General features: G+C 50.6%; 1 protein-coding gene across 9 annotated transcripts in view; it reads left to right on the top strand.

Annotated features, from left to right (window-relative positions):
- Positions 1-12,645, top strand: part of LTBP3 (latent transforming growth factor beta binding protein 3) — a 66,146-nt gene that overhangs the window by 21,841 nt on the left and 31,660 nt on the right. For all 9 annotated transcript variants that reach the window (XR_014786221.1, XR_014786220.1, XM_084823456.1 and 6 more), the window contains exons 5-10: positions 4,434-4,508; positions 4,767-4,889; positions 7,026-7,184; positions 8,396-8,590; positions 11,167-11,183; positions 12,078-12,156. Coding sequence is in view for 7 of the 9 variants with exons in the window: in XM_084823456.1 (XP_084679582.1) it covers positions 4,434-4,508; positions 4,767-4,889; positions 7,026-7,184; positions 8,396-8,590; positions 11,167-11,183; positions 12,078-12,156 (648 nt within the window). In the remaining 2 variants the exon portion in view is untranslated. The remainder of the gene's footprint in view (positions 1-4,433; positions 4,509-4,766; positions 4,890-7,025; positions 7,185-8,395; positions 8,591-11,166; positions 11,184-12,077; positions 12,157-12,645) is intronic.

Below are 12,645 nucleotides of genomic sequence, written 5' to 3'. Positions count from 1 at the left end.
TCATAATACTTGAAAGGTGGTCGCAGAGCGGAAGGCCAGGATCTCTTCTCCATCATCCCAGAGTGCAGGACACGGAATAATGGGCTCAAGTTACAGGAAGCCGGATTCCGGCTGAACATCAGGAGAAACGTCCTGACTGTTAGAGCAATACGACAATGGAACCAATTATCTGGGGAGGTGGTGGGCTCTCCCACACTGGAGGTGTTCAAGACGAGGCTGGACAGCCACCCGTCGGGGATGCTCTGACTCGGATTCCTGCATTGAGCAGCGGGTTGGGCTCGATGGCCTTGTAGGCCCCTCCCAGCCCTACTATTCTATGATTCTATGAATAGTAGAACCCAACGGGGTCCTCCCATGAAGCGGATGGGTGGGAGATTCTGGGCAGGTCGAAGAAAGGGCTTCTTCACACAGCGCAGATTTAAACTGTGGAATTCGCTACCACAGGATGGCCGCCCATTTGGATGGTTTAAAAGGGGGTTGGACGAATTCCTGGAGGAGAAGGCTATAATGGCCACTAGTCCTCATGGCTCTGTGCTGCCTCCAGGATCCGAAGCAGGATGCCTGTGCACACCAGTTGCTGGGGAACATGGGCGGCAGGGTGCTGTGGCGCCCCTGTCCTGCGTGTGGGTTTCCCGTGGGCAGCGGGTTGGCCACTGTAGGAACAGAATGCTGGACTAGACGGACCCTGGGTCTGGTCCAGCAGGGCTCTCCTGATGGTCGTATGAATGGGGACTTTGTAAACAAATGGACAGTTGTGACGCCCGCCCCGCACAATTCATTTCCGTGGGGCTTTCCCCAGAGTTCTTCTCGGGGGATTCACCCCATATGTGGGTGTTCGGTCAGGAGACAGGTTTGTGTGGATCTTTGTATCGGGTCACTGGAGCATAATGCAGGATCTGACCGTTGATCCAGCTAACTCAGCGCTGTCAGGCTCTCCAGCGTTTCAGGCAGGAATTTTTCCATCCCTGCCTGGAGATGCCAGGGATTGAACCTGGGGGCTTCTGCATGCAAAGTATATGTTCCACCAAACTACGACCCTTCCCCTAAAAATAAAGCATGCTTCCAGTCCTCCAGGTTCTGAATAGAGGGCGGATTTAGATAGGAACATAGGAAGCTGCCTTATCCCCGGTCAGACCTTGGTCCATCTAGATCATTACTGCAACAGCTCTCTAGGTTTTCAGACAGAGGTTTTCCCCAGCCCTACCTAGAGACGCTGGGGAATGAAACTGGGACCCTTCGCATGCATATGCTCTACCCCTGAGCTATGGTACAAGCCCAAATGTCTTCACGCAGCTCAAGTAAGTGAGCCAAGGTACATGCTGTTGGGGAGAGCGCAAAATCTAGCAGAATCTCTGGTCAATTCTGCCGGGGGTGGGGGCACGGGCGGCCCTAGACTGGATGCCCACAACTGGCGCCCTGGGCGAGCCATGCTGTCAGCACCCCAAACCCCAAGGGCAGATCTAGGCCAAGGTTTTTGGTAAACTGGGAAACATTTTGCTGTTTAAGCGTATTTATGTGTCTGAGATCAGATAAAATACAATAACTGTGACATCCTTTTCAGCCAAGATATACAGTCAAGCAAGTATTTTTTTATGCTTTAATTCCTGTGGATTGGACGCCCATGATATTCGGTATATATATAATATGAAATACTGACATCTTCGTTGTTTTATTTGTTGTTTTTAAAAAAATGTATTTTCCCCTCGAATTTGGTGCCCCATTTAACTTGGCATCCTAGGCGACCGCCTACTTTGTCTATATGGATGGGCCGCCCCTGGATGGGGGCAGAATGCCTTTCCCAAACCCCCAAAATAGCACTCTCTATTTTCCCCACTCAAACAGGGAGTGTAAGTACTATTTCTCTACTGACCTCCAATCCTAATTGTAACGGAAATGCTGTTTTGCTGTATCCAATGAAGAACTGGCCCGTGTGTGTGTGTGTGTGTGTGTATGTATTCATTGATTGCCTGTGTTTATTTCTGTTAATCATTTCTTGCTGAGTGCTGACAGCTGGTTTCTAGAGCTAGTTGAAGATGGGCAGTCCTTCTGAACTCTTTCTTCAATGGGCACTGAGGGCTGGTGTTTCCTGAGTTAGGACACATCCCACATGTCTGAGAAGGGGCTGGAGGAAAAAAAAAGTTAGAAATCAAAATAAAGCCAGCAATCTGGGGAAAGAAGTCTGGGTTTTGTAGCAGGCTGGGAGATGGAGCCATCGGGCACTTTGAAGGGGTGCTACTTTGCTTTGGGGGGACTGCTGCTGTGCACTCTAGCTCTATGTGTTTGGGTGGTTGGCTGCCTCCCCCGTGTCAAAATGGACCCAGTATAATGGCTGCCGTTAGAACTCCCCACTATACAACTAAAAAAACACAAGGCTCTTAGGAACATAGGAAACATAGGAAGCTGCCTTATATGGAATCAGACCATTGTATGGTCTGATTGTCCAGTCCAGTATTGTCGACACTGACTGGCAGCAGCAGCTCTCCAGGGTTTAAGGAAGGAGTTTTTCCAGCCCTACCTGGAGACGTTGAGGATCGAACCTGCAACCTTCTTGCACGCAAAGCAGGTGATCTACCACTGAGCCACAGCCTCTCCCCCTCTTCTGACATTCTTTTAGGTAGCAGCAAGGATGGAAATAGCGAGGATCTGGAAAAGCACTCACGGTCCAACTGTTTGACAATGGAAACTCAGATTATGGTCGATAGCTCTAATGGAAAAGTTAACTGATACACCAAGGGCCTACAGAAATGTACAAGAAGGGGATAATTTCAACTAGGGGTGTTGTGAGTGCCTGACAGTGGGGTGGAGTTTGCTCAGCCCCCCCGGGCTCCGTAATTGCCATATATTTCACGTGGTGCAAAATGGTGGCCGTACAGGACCGTCTCCGCAACATTAGAGGTGGAATATACTGAAATTATGGAGCCCCAACCTTGCGTAAAAATGGCAGCTCACAGCGAAGAGGGTGACTCAGCGAGTGCCCGTGCTCAACAGGCACGGGTGTGTTCGTCCATCCCTAACTTCAGCATGACTTGGTGGGATTTTATAAATGTTATGATACAGCACAAAGAGGTAAATCAACCACCACGGAAAGGTGTCTTGGTTTAATAGAGTACCAACTGATAAGGAGATGAGACAAGCAACACAACTGTATGGAACAAGGATCAAGATAAAGATGTATGGATGTTGTTATTGATATCTCACGTTGTTGAGTTGTTTAGGGCACAGTCCAAGCGGGATGGCTGTAAGCCTCCGAACTCAGAGGTTGACGGCCATCCAATGCAGAGCAGAGGAGCAGTGGAGGCGATTGTCACTTCCACTGTCCTCCCGCTCCGCGTTTTCGCTAGACGGGCTTTTTCGCCTGTCTAGCTGGGGCTTTTCAGGAGGGATGGAGGCTGGGGAGGCCAGAAGATTCCTCATAAGCCAGCCTCCCCAGTCCCCTCCCCTTCCCACCCACAGAACCGCCCCCTTCCCATGTAAACCACCCCCTTCCCATGTACACCGCCCCTTCCCATGTACACCTCCCCTTCCCGTGTAAACCATCCCCTTTCTTTACACGGCCCCCTTTCTGTGTGAACCATCCCCTTCCCATGTTAGCATGTACCTGCAAGTCCCCAAAGCAACCAACTAAAGAGCAGGAGATTAATAAAATTTGGGAGACTACAAGTATGTATAAACTCACTCAGCGAGTGCAGCAAGAAAGGAATCCTAACTTGAAGAATTATATTTCGGCACCGTGGCTTCCACTCATTTCCTATGTTGAGGCACTTCAAACTTTTGATAAAGTTCCAACGAAGTACAGTTGCCAGTATTTTTTTTCTGATTAATACTCACAAACACACAAGATAACATATCCTCACGCACGCTCCTTTTATATGTTGTAGGACTTGTATTTTTACTTTCATTAGATACTGAGCTCCTACTTTGATCGTGTCGTTGTAGATGTTCCATAAGCATGTCTTTTACAGACTATTAGGGGACGCCTTTCTTTCTTCCATGATTTTGGTTTATTATTATGTACGTTCTTCTTTTTCTTGCCTTTATTTTGTTAGTCTGATCTTGAAATAAAATGAGATTTCATGAGAAAAAAGAACTCCCCCTTTCCCTCCTCTGTGTGCTCGCGGTTGTGAGTTCATAGAGGCAGCCAGGACGGTTCTCCCTGTGCCGAGGGGGAGGGGAGCGCAGACTCCTGGCTCCGAAGTCAGAGCGCTGCCTCCGACCTCGGATCCAGGAATCCGAACTATCCAATGCCCGCTCCCTCGGCTCTGTCTAGGGGCCATCGGATTGCTCCTTCCATGTATTGTTAAATTTGAAAAAAAACTATTAAAGTATATTCTTAAAAAAGGGACTCCCCGCCGCTTGAGGAATGTTTGGGGGGCGGGGAGCTCTGTACAAGTGTGTGTGATGCTCATCGAGGGCTTGCATTTTCTCTCTTTCAGACGTGGGGGTGCAGAAAACCCTGGGGAGCGATTGTCCGAAGGGATACAAGCGACTGAACAGCAGCCACTGCCAGGGTACGGAAGAGGGAGGGCCTCTCTGTTTCTCTCTCCGTGTGCTTGGGTGTGGAGCGGGAGATGGAAAAGGAGGAGCGCCTGCACTTCACAATTTACCACTGCACCACTGGGGAAACCCACAAGCAGGACATGGGTGCAGTATTACCCTCCGGCTTGGGTTCCCCAGTGTACTGTCTCCGAACCTGGAGGTTGCATAGCACCAGTATGACTAATAGCCATTGATACCCTTCTCCCCCATGTCTCTCTTTTCCCCCGCAGACATTAACGAGTGTGCCATGCAAGGCGTGTGCCAGGGGGGAGAGTGTTTGAACACCCAAGGAAGCTTCCGCTGCGCGTGTAAACCAGGACAGGTCTTGGGGCCTTCACGGACCCACTGTGTGCGTATGTATCTCCCTTATCCCACTCACACCGGCTCCCAATCTCTCTCTCTCAGTCTCTCTCCTCTCCGTCTTATCCCTCCAGCTTTGTTTGCAAGTGCTTTGGGTCAGGAAGAGGGTCAAAAGTTAGCATGGGCCGTAGCTATATTCGCGGCAAGGCTGGCAGAGTGAGGCATTTGCTTCAGGCGGCAGATGCTGGGAGGTGGCAGGAAAGTGTCAGAGGAGAGGGTTGTGGGCGACGTGGCTTGCCTTCTGCCCCCTAGGCTAGCCAGCTGCCTTCAGATCCACTGGAGGAAGACGTATTGAAGTAAGATTCATCTGTCAGCTAAGTTGCCTTTTGTACATGGAATGGGAGTGGACACCATCTTCTTCTTCGCCTCAGGCAGCGAAATGTCTTGGGCCAGCCCTGGTTATTGGTGCGTGGTGGTGGTGGGAAGGGATAGTAGAGGGAGGCCAGAACGGATGCACACTTAGACCAGGGGTAGGCAACCTTTTTGGGTCATGGGCACATTTGGCAATTTGAGAAACCGTCCTGGGCACCACCACAAAATGGCTGCTGCCGGAGGTGTGGCTTAGTCACAAAGGACAAGGAACCTTTCCCAAAGACTGAATACAATGCAGAGGTGGGGTCTGAGCCCCAGCACACCAAACCACTCCTTTGAACCCACAGCTTTCAGCACCGGCCGAAACCTTTTTCACAGCAATCCCAGCTGTCGGCCAGAAAAGTTGTTGTTTTTAAAAAATGGGAGAAGTTGAGCACCTTGGTGGGTGCTACAAAAAGTGTCCAAGGCACCATGTTGACTCCCCCTGGTCTACCCTGAGTCAGAGCAGGTAACTTGAGGCTGTTTCAGTGCCTTGACTCAACTCTGGCATTCCCCTAAATCGAAATGCTGGGGTGCTGGCAGGTCGGCACTCAGCGCATGGGCAGAATCTCTTTTGCCCGCGTTTGTTATTTTGTCTTTATTTGCATTCATTTTGCACCTTTCCTCAAAGGAGTTCAAGGCAGCGCTTGTGATTCTCTCCCCACGCTACGCACGCATTTTACCCTCACAACAGCCCTGTGGGGTAGGCTAGGCTGAGAGAGCGTAATTGGACGCATTCCAGCGGTGAGTAAGGCGGCAGGCGAAAGGGGCAGTGCCAGAACTGAAAAAGACTAGTGTGGTTCAGCTGAAAAGATCTTACTGCCAGTAGCTAAGCTTTAGGAGAGGCATTTCAGTGTTTTATAAGGGGGGGGCGCACACAAATTGGAAAACCACCAAATGTTTGGTGGTGGGGGGAAAAGGGGGGGATTGGGACCCCATAGTCCTGTTCTAGCGGGATTAGTAGTTAGGTTTTCTCGGAATGGAGCTTTATTTAATATCATTATTTATGTATCACGTGTTTTGTTTATCCTGCTTTCTGGATCCAGGTTTCCCCGCCCCCCCCCATGTTATCCGCACAACAAACCTGTGAGGTAGCTTAGGCTGAGGGGCGGGGGTAACTGGCCTAGGGTCACCCAGAGAGTTTCATGGATCACTGGGATTTCGAGGCCTCCCACAGTTCAAACCGCTGCACCGCTCTGGTGCTCTAACCTTTTGTCAGGGTGGACACTGAGCCCATAGAATCCCAGAGTAATTCTGATTCTGAGGAAGAGAGTCACTCCTGGGAGAGGAGCGCGCTCCTCTTTCCCAGGGCCAACAGCTGACGGAGATTCCTCCCACCGGCATTCCTAGCTTAGATAGCAGTCCTGGGAGTGACAGAGCGCGGGAAGCAGACTTGATGGACGCGCGACGCCGACGCAGAGAGCGGCGCCAAATGGAGGGTGCAGAAAGGAGGCGTAGTGCCTGGTTGGCGCACAAACAATGGCTGCACCCAGAGGATCCAAGGGAAAAGGGGAGGGACTCTTCCTAGTCCTTAAGTTCAGGGGTCTGCCAGTGATTCCCTTTCAAATGGGGACCAACTGTTCCAACGTAGGGCATAGGTACTCTGCTGCTCATATCTAGTTGCAAACGGTAGAGTTGTTAAGTTGTAAAAGAGGAATAAAGCTTTGAAAATAATCCCTTTGTCTGTGTCTGGACTTGGCTACTGGATTAGACTGAGAGAGGCCTCCAAGGAGCCCTTGACACCTTTCTCTCTCTCTTTTTTCTGTGGGGGAGGACAGCGGAGAAGGCCGGGGAGAAGAGTCTGTGTTTCCGGCTGGTGAGCCCCGAACATCAGTGCCAGCACCCGCTGCCCACCAAGCTCACCCGCCAGACTTGCTGTTGTAGCGTGGGCAAGGCCTGGGGGGCCCGGTGTGAGCGCTGCCCAGCCGACGGAACTGGTAAGTGGGAGAGGAACGTGGGAAGCTGCCATATACTGGGTTGGGCTGCTTATGGTCGACTCTGGGCATGTTCGCACATGACTACAAGCCACCATGGGTTAATTAACCCATGGGACTTGGCGACGTGTGCCGGCCGCCATTTTAAATATGCAAGCCATGGCTTGTCGCTTCGTGTGAACCTGGACATTGTGGGTTATGTGAGGGTTAAGCACAACCTTTGGATAACCCTAGAACAACCCATGCCCTCCCTGCCCTCAAACTTAGAATGTAAAAGACGTGGAACAAAAGGAGGAGGAGGAAAACAAAACAAAACTCAGGTTCATAGAATCATAGAATCGTAGGGTTGGAAGGGGCCTACAAGACCATCGAGTCCAACCCCCTGCCCAATGCTGGAGTCCAAATCAGAGCATCCCTGGCAGGTGGCTGTCCAGCCTCGTCTTGAATGCCTTCAGTGTGGGAGAGCCCACCACTTCCCTAGGTCATCGGTTCCATTGCCGTATTGCTCTAACAGTCAGGACGTTTTTCCTGATGTCCAGCCGGAATCTGGCTTCCTGTCACTTGAGCCCATTGTTCCATGTCCTGCACTCTGGGATGATGGAGAAGAGATCCTGGCCTTCCTCTTGTGACAGCCTTTCAAGTCCTTGAAGAGCGCTCTCCTGTCTCCCCTCAGTCTTCTCTTCCTGAGGCTAAACGTGCCCAGTTCTTTCAGCCTCTCCTCACAGGGCTTTGTTCCCAGTCCCCTGATCATCTTCGTCGCCCTCCTCTGAACCCCCTCCAGCTTGTCTGCATCCGTCTTCAAGTGTGGTGCCCAGAACTGGACACAGTACTCCAGATGAGGCCTGACTAGTGCTGAGGAGAGGGGAACTAGCACTTCATGGGTTCTTAGTTTCAAAGTTCTCATAGGTGTCTTTTCTGGCAGGGAAAGGCAAAAACAAACTCCCTGTGGCTGTTCCTTCTCTAGCTGATGTATAGGGTTAGGCTGGTCTCCCCCTTGCCATGGTGGTCTTACTGGGAGGCAGGGGGTGCAGCCTCACAGTGGCCTTGGTTCTCTGGCGGATGGATGAGGCCAGAGCCTGTGGTCCCAGGGAACTCTTGGTCAGAGCTGTGTGCGTTCCTGCTGGCAAGGAGGGCTGAAGCGAACAAGAAGCATCACAGAGCTGTCTTACCCCTCTGTTGTGCGACCTCTCTCCCCCACCGCACCACCCTGGTAGCTTCTTTCAGAGAGATCTGCCCCGCGGGAAAAGGCTACCACATCCTGACCTCGCACCAGACCCTGACGATCCAAGGAGAGAGCGAGTTCACGCTCCAGATCCACCCGGACGGCACCACCGACCTGCAGCAGCAGCAGCAGCAAATGGAACTGCCCACCCGTGTGCCCGTCGGCAGTGACTCGCAGGAGCCAGAAGGTGAGTCCTCGTCAAGCGGGGGAAAGCAACGGCAAGGAAGTTCCTAAAGCGCCGGGGCAGCCTTCCTCAGGCTGGTGTCCTTCACGCTGGCTGGGGATGATGGAAACAGTAGTCCAACCAGGGATGCGAGAGAAATTCGTTTGTTCCTTTTCGATCAGGATTTGCCCTGTTCGCGGCATCTGGACTGCGCACGGGCTCGGATGTGCTCTGCGGTCGAAGTCCCTGCATTTCCGAGCTTGCAGTGTGATATGTGGACCCCCCAAAATGAGTTCATCAGCAGTTATGCTTTTGAAAAATGTGCACAAAAAAATGTGTGCTGTTGAAAAATGCGCAGAAATCCGGTTAAATCGACAAGAGAAGAATGTGTACATTTCAAAGATGCGCACGTTTAAAAAAATGCACACCTAAATACGCATGAGTTTTCACGCAAAAAGAAAAAAGCAAAGCTCACAGTCTGATACAGATTCAAATCAGTACGAGCTTCGAAGTGGAATTTGGGGAACTTCGGCAAGCTCGTGTTTTGCTGATCCGCAAATCCCAAGGGCACATCTGGAGGGCACCAGGTTGGGAAAAGCTGGTCTAGGAGAACTCTTCACTGCCGTAGGAAAATACTTTAATGCCAAGTGCTGTATATAAGCAGGGCCACCTCTCGCTAGAGGCTAATTTGTATCGTGGCGTGAATTGTTTTGAATGGCTGCATTTTTATTTTACTGCTTTGCATCGTGTATTCTGCTCCCCAGCCCAGTCACACGAAATCTGATTCCTAAGCCGAGCTTCTTGGCTTGGGAGGTTTTACCAGATGTTGTCCATGGACTTCTGAGCATGTCTTTGCAGTCGTAAGGTCTAAAATCAGTCTTCCCCAAGCCGCCGCCCTCCAGATGTGTTTGACCACAACTCCCATAATTCCCAGCCATTGGCCATGCTGGCTAGGAATTATGGGAGTTGCAGTCAAACACATCTGGTGGATGCCAGTTTGGAGAAAGCTGGTCTAAGAATGTTCTTGTTGTTCTAAGCAATTATTATTATTATTATTATTTCTCCAGATTTAGACCCCAGTGCTGAGGTTTTGCACACCTGCTCTAGGCCTTATGCCTGCAAAGCTATGCTTAAAAGTGCAGGAGCTATGCCGGGTGAAATGTTGGGGCAATAACTGATGTTATTCACACTGATTGGCCTTGCATGGCGTCCTCCGCCCCCAACAAATAGTTTTTTTGGATTCCTGGATGCGAGGCCGGAGACAGTGCTCTGACCTCGGACCCAGGAGTCCAAACTCCCCTCCCCCTCACAGCTGGCACAGAGAGAACTATGCTGGCTGGCTGTACGAGCTCACAAACACGACCTCAGAGAGGAGAGAATGGGGGCGTGCCACTGGGCAGGGAGGGGAGGGCTTATGCCATATCCCCAGCCTTTCCCGGCCTCTTCCTCTCCTCCTCCCCGATGTCTCAGCGAGATGGGCTAAAACAGAGTTCAGAGGCTTACAAGTATCAAGGGCGGATCCATTGCGATTGTGCCCTTAAGCTGCAATTTTCTGGCATTTGGGGTTTGGGGCCCCCACCTCTTTTGCCCTTGACCACGTCCATTTCGCCTTCTGCCCCGCCCACCACTGGAATGCGGTCTCTGAGGGCTGCTCCAGAATGAAAGTTGGCCCTCGGTTTGAAAGAGGTTCAACACCCCTGCTTAACACAACTCTCCTAACACGAGGTCCCTTTATAGATGAAATTAAACAAGGTATTAAAAAATTTTATATAGAGAATTCTACACCAGGAATAACATTAGCAGTTCTGTGGGATACCCTGAAAACGGTGCTTAGAGGTCTTTTCATAAAGGAAGGTTCCACCCAAAAGAAATTAAGGGAAATGGCTAGAAACAAGCTCCTAAAAGAAATGGAAGATTGAGCTAAACAGCACAAAGTAACAGGTAGTAAGAAAGTGCTCCAAAACTTAGATCAAAACATCTAATTTTTAAAAGATCTTAAAAGATCTTAATTTTAAAAAGATTTTAATTTTAAAAGATCTAAAAATTAGATCAAAAGAGAGCTGAATTGGATATATTTTATTTAAATAAAATACACACTTTTTAACATACTTAAACAGACAATTTTATGAATTTGGTAATAAAATACTAAAATGCTAGCAGGAGTGCTTAAAAAGAAGAGTCTTAAAAATGCTAACCCAGTGATAAAAGACCACTCAGGAAAACCTCTGTTTACTGTCCATGAAATTAATGAGGAGCTCTGAAATTTTTACTCTAATTTCTACACATTGGATTTTGACCCTACGATGAATCTACAACAAATATTAGATTCCCTTCCCATAGCAAAGATTGATGACGTAGATCCAGCATCCTTAAACACTCCGATATTAGAGACAGAAATTTTATCTGCAGTAAAACAATTAAAACCAGGGAAAGCTCCAGGATCGGATGGTTCTCCTGGAGAATTCTACCTGGCCCTACCTGGTCCGTGCCGACACAGTGTGGTCTGCGTGTGTGTGTGTGTGCGTGTGTGTGTGTGCGCGCACGTGACGTGGACTCTTGTCAAAAGTTCTAACCTCCCCATCTTGGTTTGTGTTTTGCAGCCATAACACCACCTATGGTAAGTGCTGGGCCCGCTGCCGGACCAAGGAAGAGGAAATCTGTGGCGGGATGAGGTGGAAAAGAGGTCAATGACTTGTTTTAAAATGTAATGTGACCCCCAAGATATTGGTTGTTCAAGCGTGAGGCCTACAGCAACAGAGACCCGTCCATTCCCTCAAAGTGCCCAGACAGTCTGTGGAGATCAATTCTGGGGCAGAAACAGTCAGACTAGCTTCCTCTGACGTTTTGGATGCCCTTACGGAGAGGAGTGTGGGAAAGAGGCCAAACTCTCCAACAGGGCAGAAGATGCGCTCCCGTGCAAACCCCGTTGGAGAGATGGGCAGCTGGACCAGAGCGCCACCATTGACGTCACTGGGGCTTGTGCAGGGGAACCTCCCACTTCAGGGTGGCCATTCGTTTATTCATTCGGTGCGGGGTGCTGCACTTTGCCCCCTGGACCAATCCAGTGGAGGTCCCCGCAGGTGCCGCATCGGGGAGCCCTGCTTTAGCATCTCAAGGCCAGGCTGGGAAAGACTCCCATCGCATCGCAAGTGAGAGGAGAGGCCTTCGCTGCATGCAGCCCTGGAGAACTGCTCTCGGCCACAGTCAAGACGGTCCTGGGCTAGAGGGACAAAGAGTTTGACCTGGAATCAAAGGAGAGGGAAACACAGCCCGGTGGCAGAGTCCCTGCTCAGTGGTAGTCAGAACCAGCCAGAGCTCCAAAGGAGCGATCCAAGCCTTGGATTGCCCCCTTGGAGTTCTGGCTGGTTCTGACTAAAACCCGGACTGCATTCATCGCCCCACTGACATCGGAACCACCAGCCTCCACTGCAAGCCAGCAATTTACAAACCTGCCTTGCCCTATAATTTCATCCCGTTCTTCTCTCATTTCCCCCCCCCCCAACATTTTCAGTTGCCCAGCTATGTGACGACCTCGGAGGAACAGCCAGTGTTTTTTGTCAACACCCCCACCTTTGGGCCCCGTTATCCTGGTGAGTGAGCAAGCCTTTCAGCACTGCGGGGGCCGTGATGCGTGGATGCTCTCATCCACGCATCACGGAAAGTCCTCTGCTGGGGGGCACTGCTGTTCAAGAGCCTCACGGCATCAGTTTCTGAGTCTGTAACCAGTGGTGTCATGGAGGCAGGGCTCACAGGGACACAGCCCCGGCACTTTTTTATTAGCAGAGACGCTGATGTCAGCTGCCACCCCTCCCAGAATTCCCTGCTCCCTTTATACTTAGCTGCGATCCCCACAGTAGCTGCAAGGACAATGAATTTCCCCAGCAACAACATACCATAGAATCATCATAGAATCCTAGGGTTGGAAGGGGCCTGCAAGACCCTCGAGTCCAACCCCGTGCTCAGTGCAGGAAGCCTGATTCCCAAGCGGTCTCCCATCCAAGTACTAACCAGGGCTGACCCTGTTTAACTGCCAAGATCGGGCACGGCTCTCTGTTGTAAAGGATGTTGGAGGAATCCAT

The sequence above is a fragment of the Heloderma suspectum genome, chromosome 17 (assembly GCF_057233095.1).
Source record: "Heloderma suspectum isolate Gila_16-S chromosome 17, 16-S_ref, whole genome shotgun sequence".
Taxonomy (NCBI): domain Eukaryota; kingdom Metazoa; phylum Chordata; class Lepidosauria; order Squamata; family Helodermatidae; genus Heloderma; species Heloderma suspectum.
The sequence above is the reverse complement of the archived record's forward strand: the minus strand, read 5'-3'. Positions and strand labels throughout refer to the sequence as shown.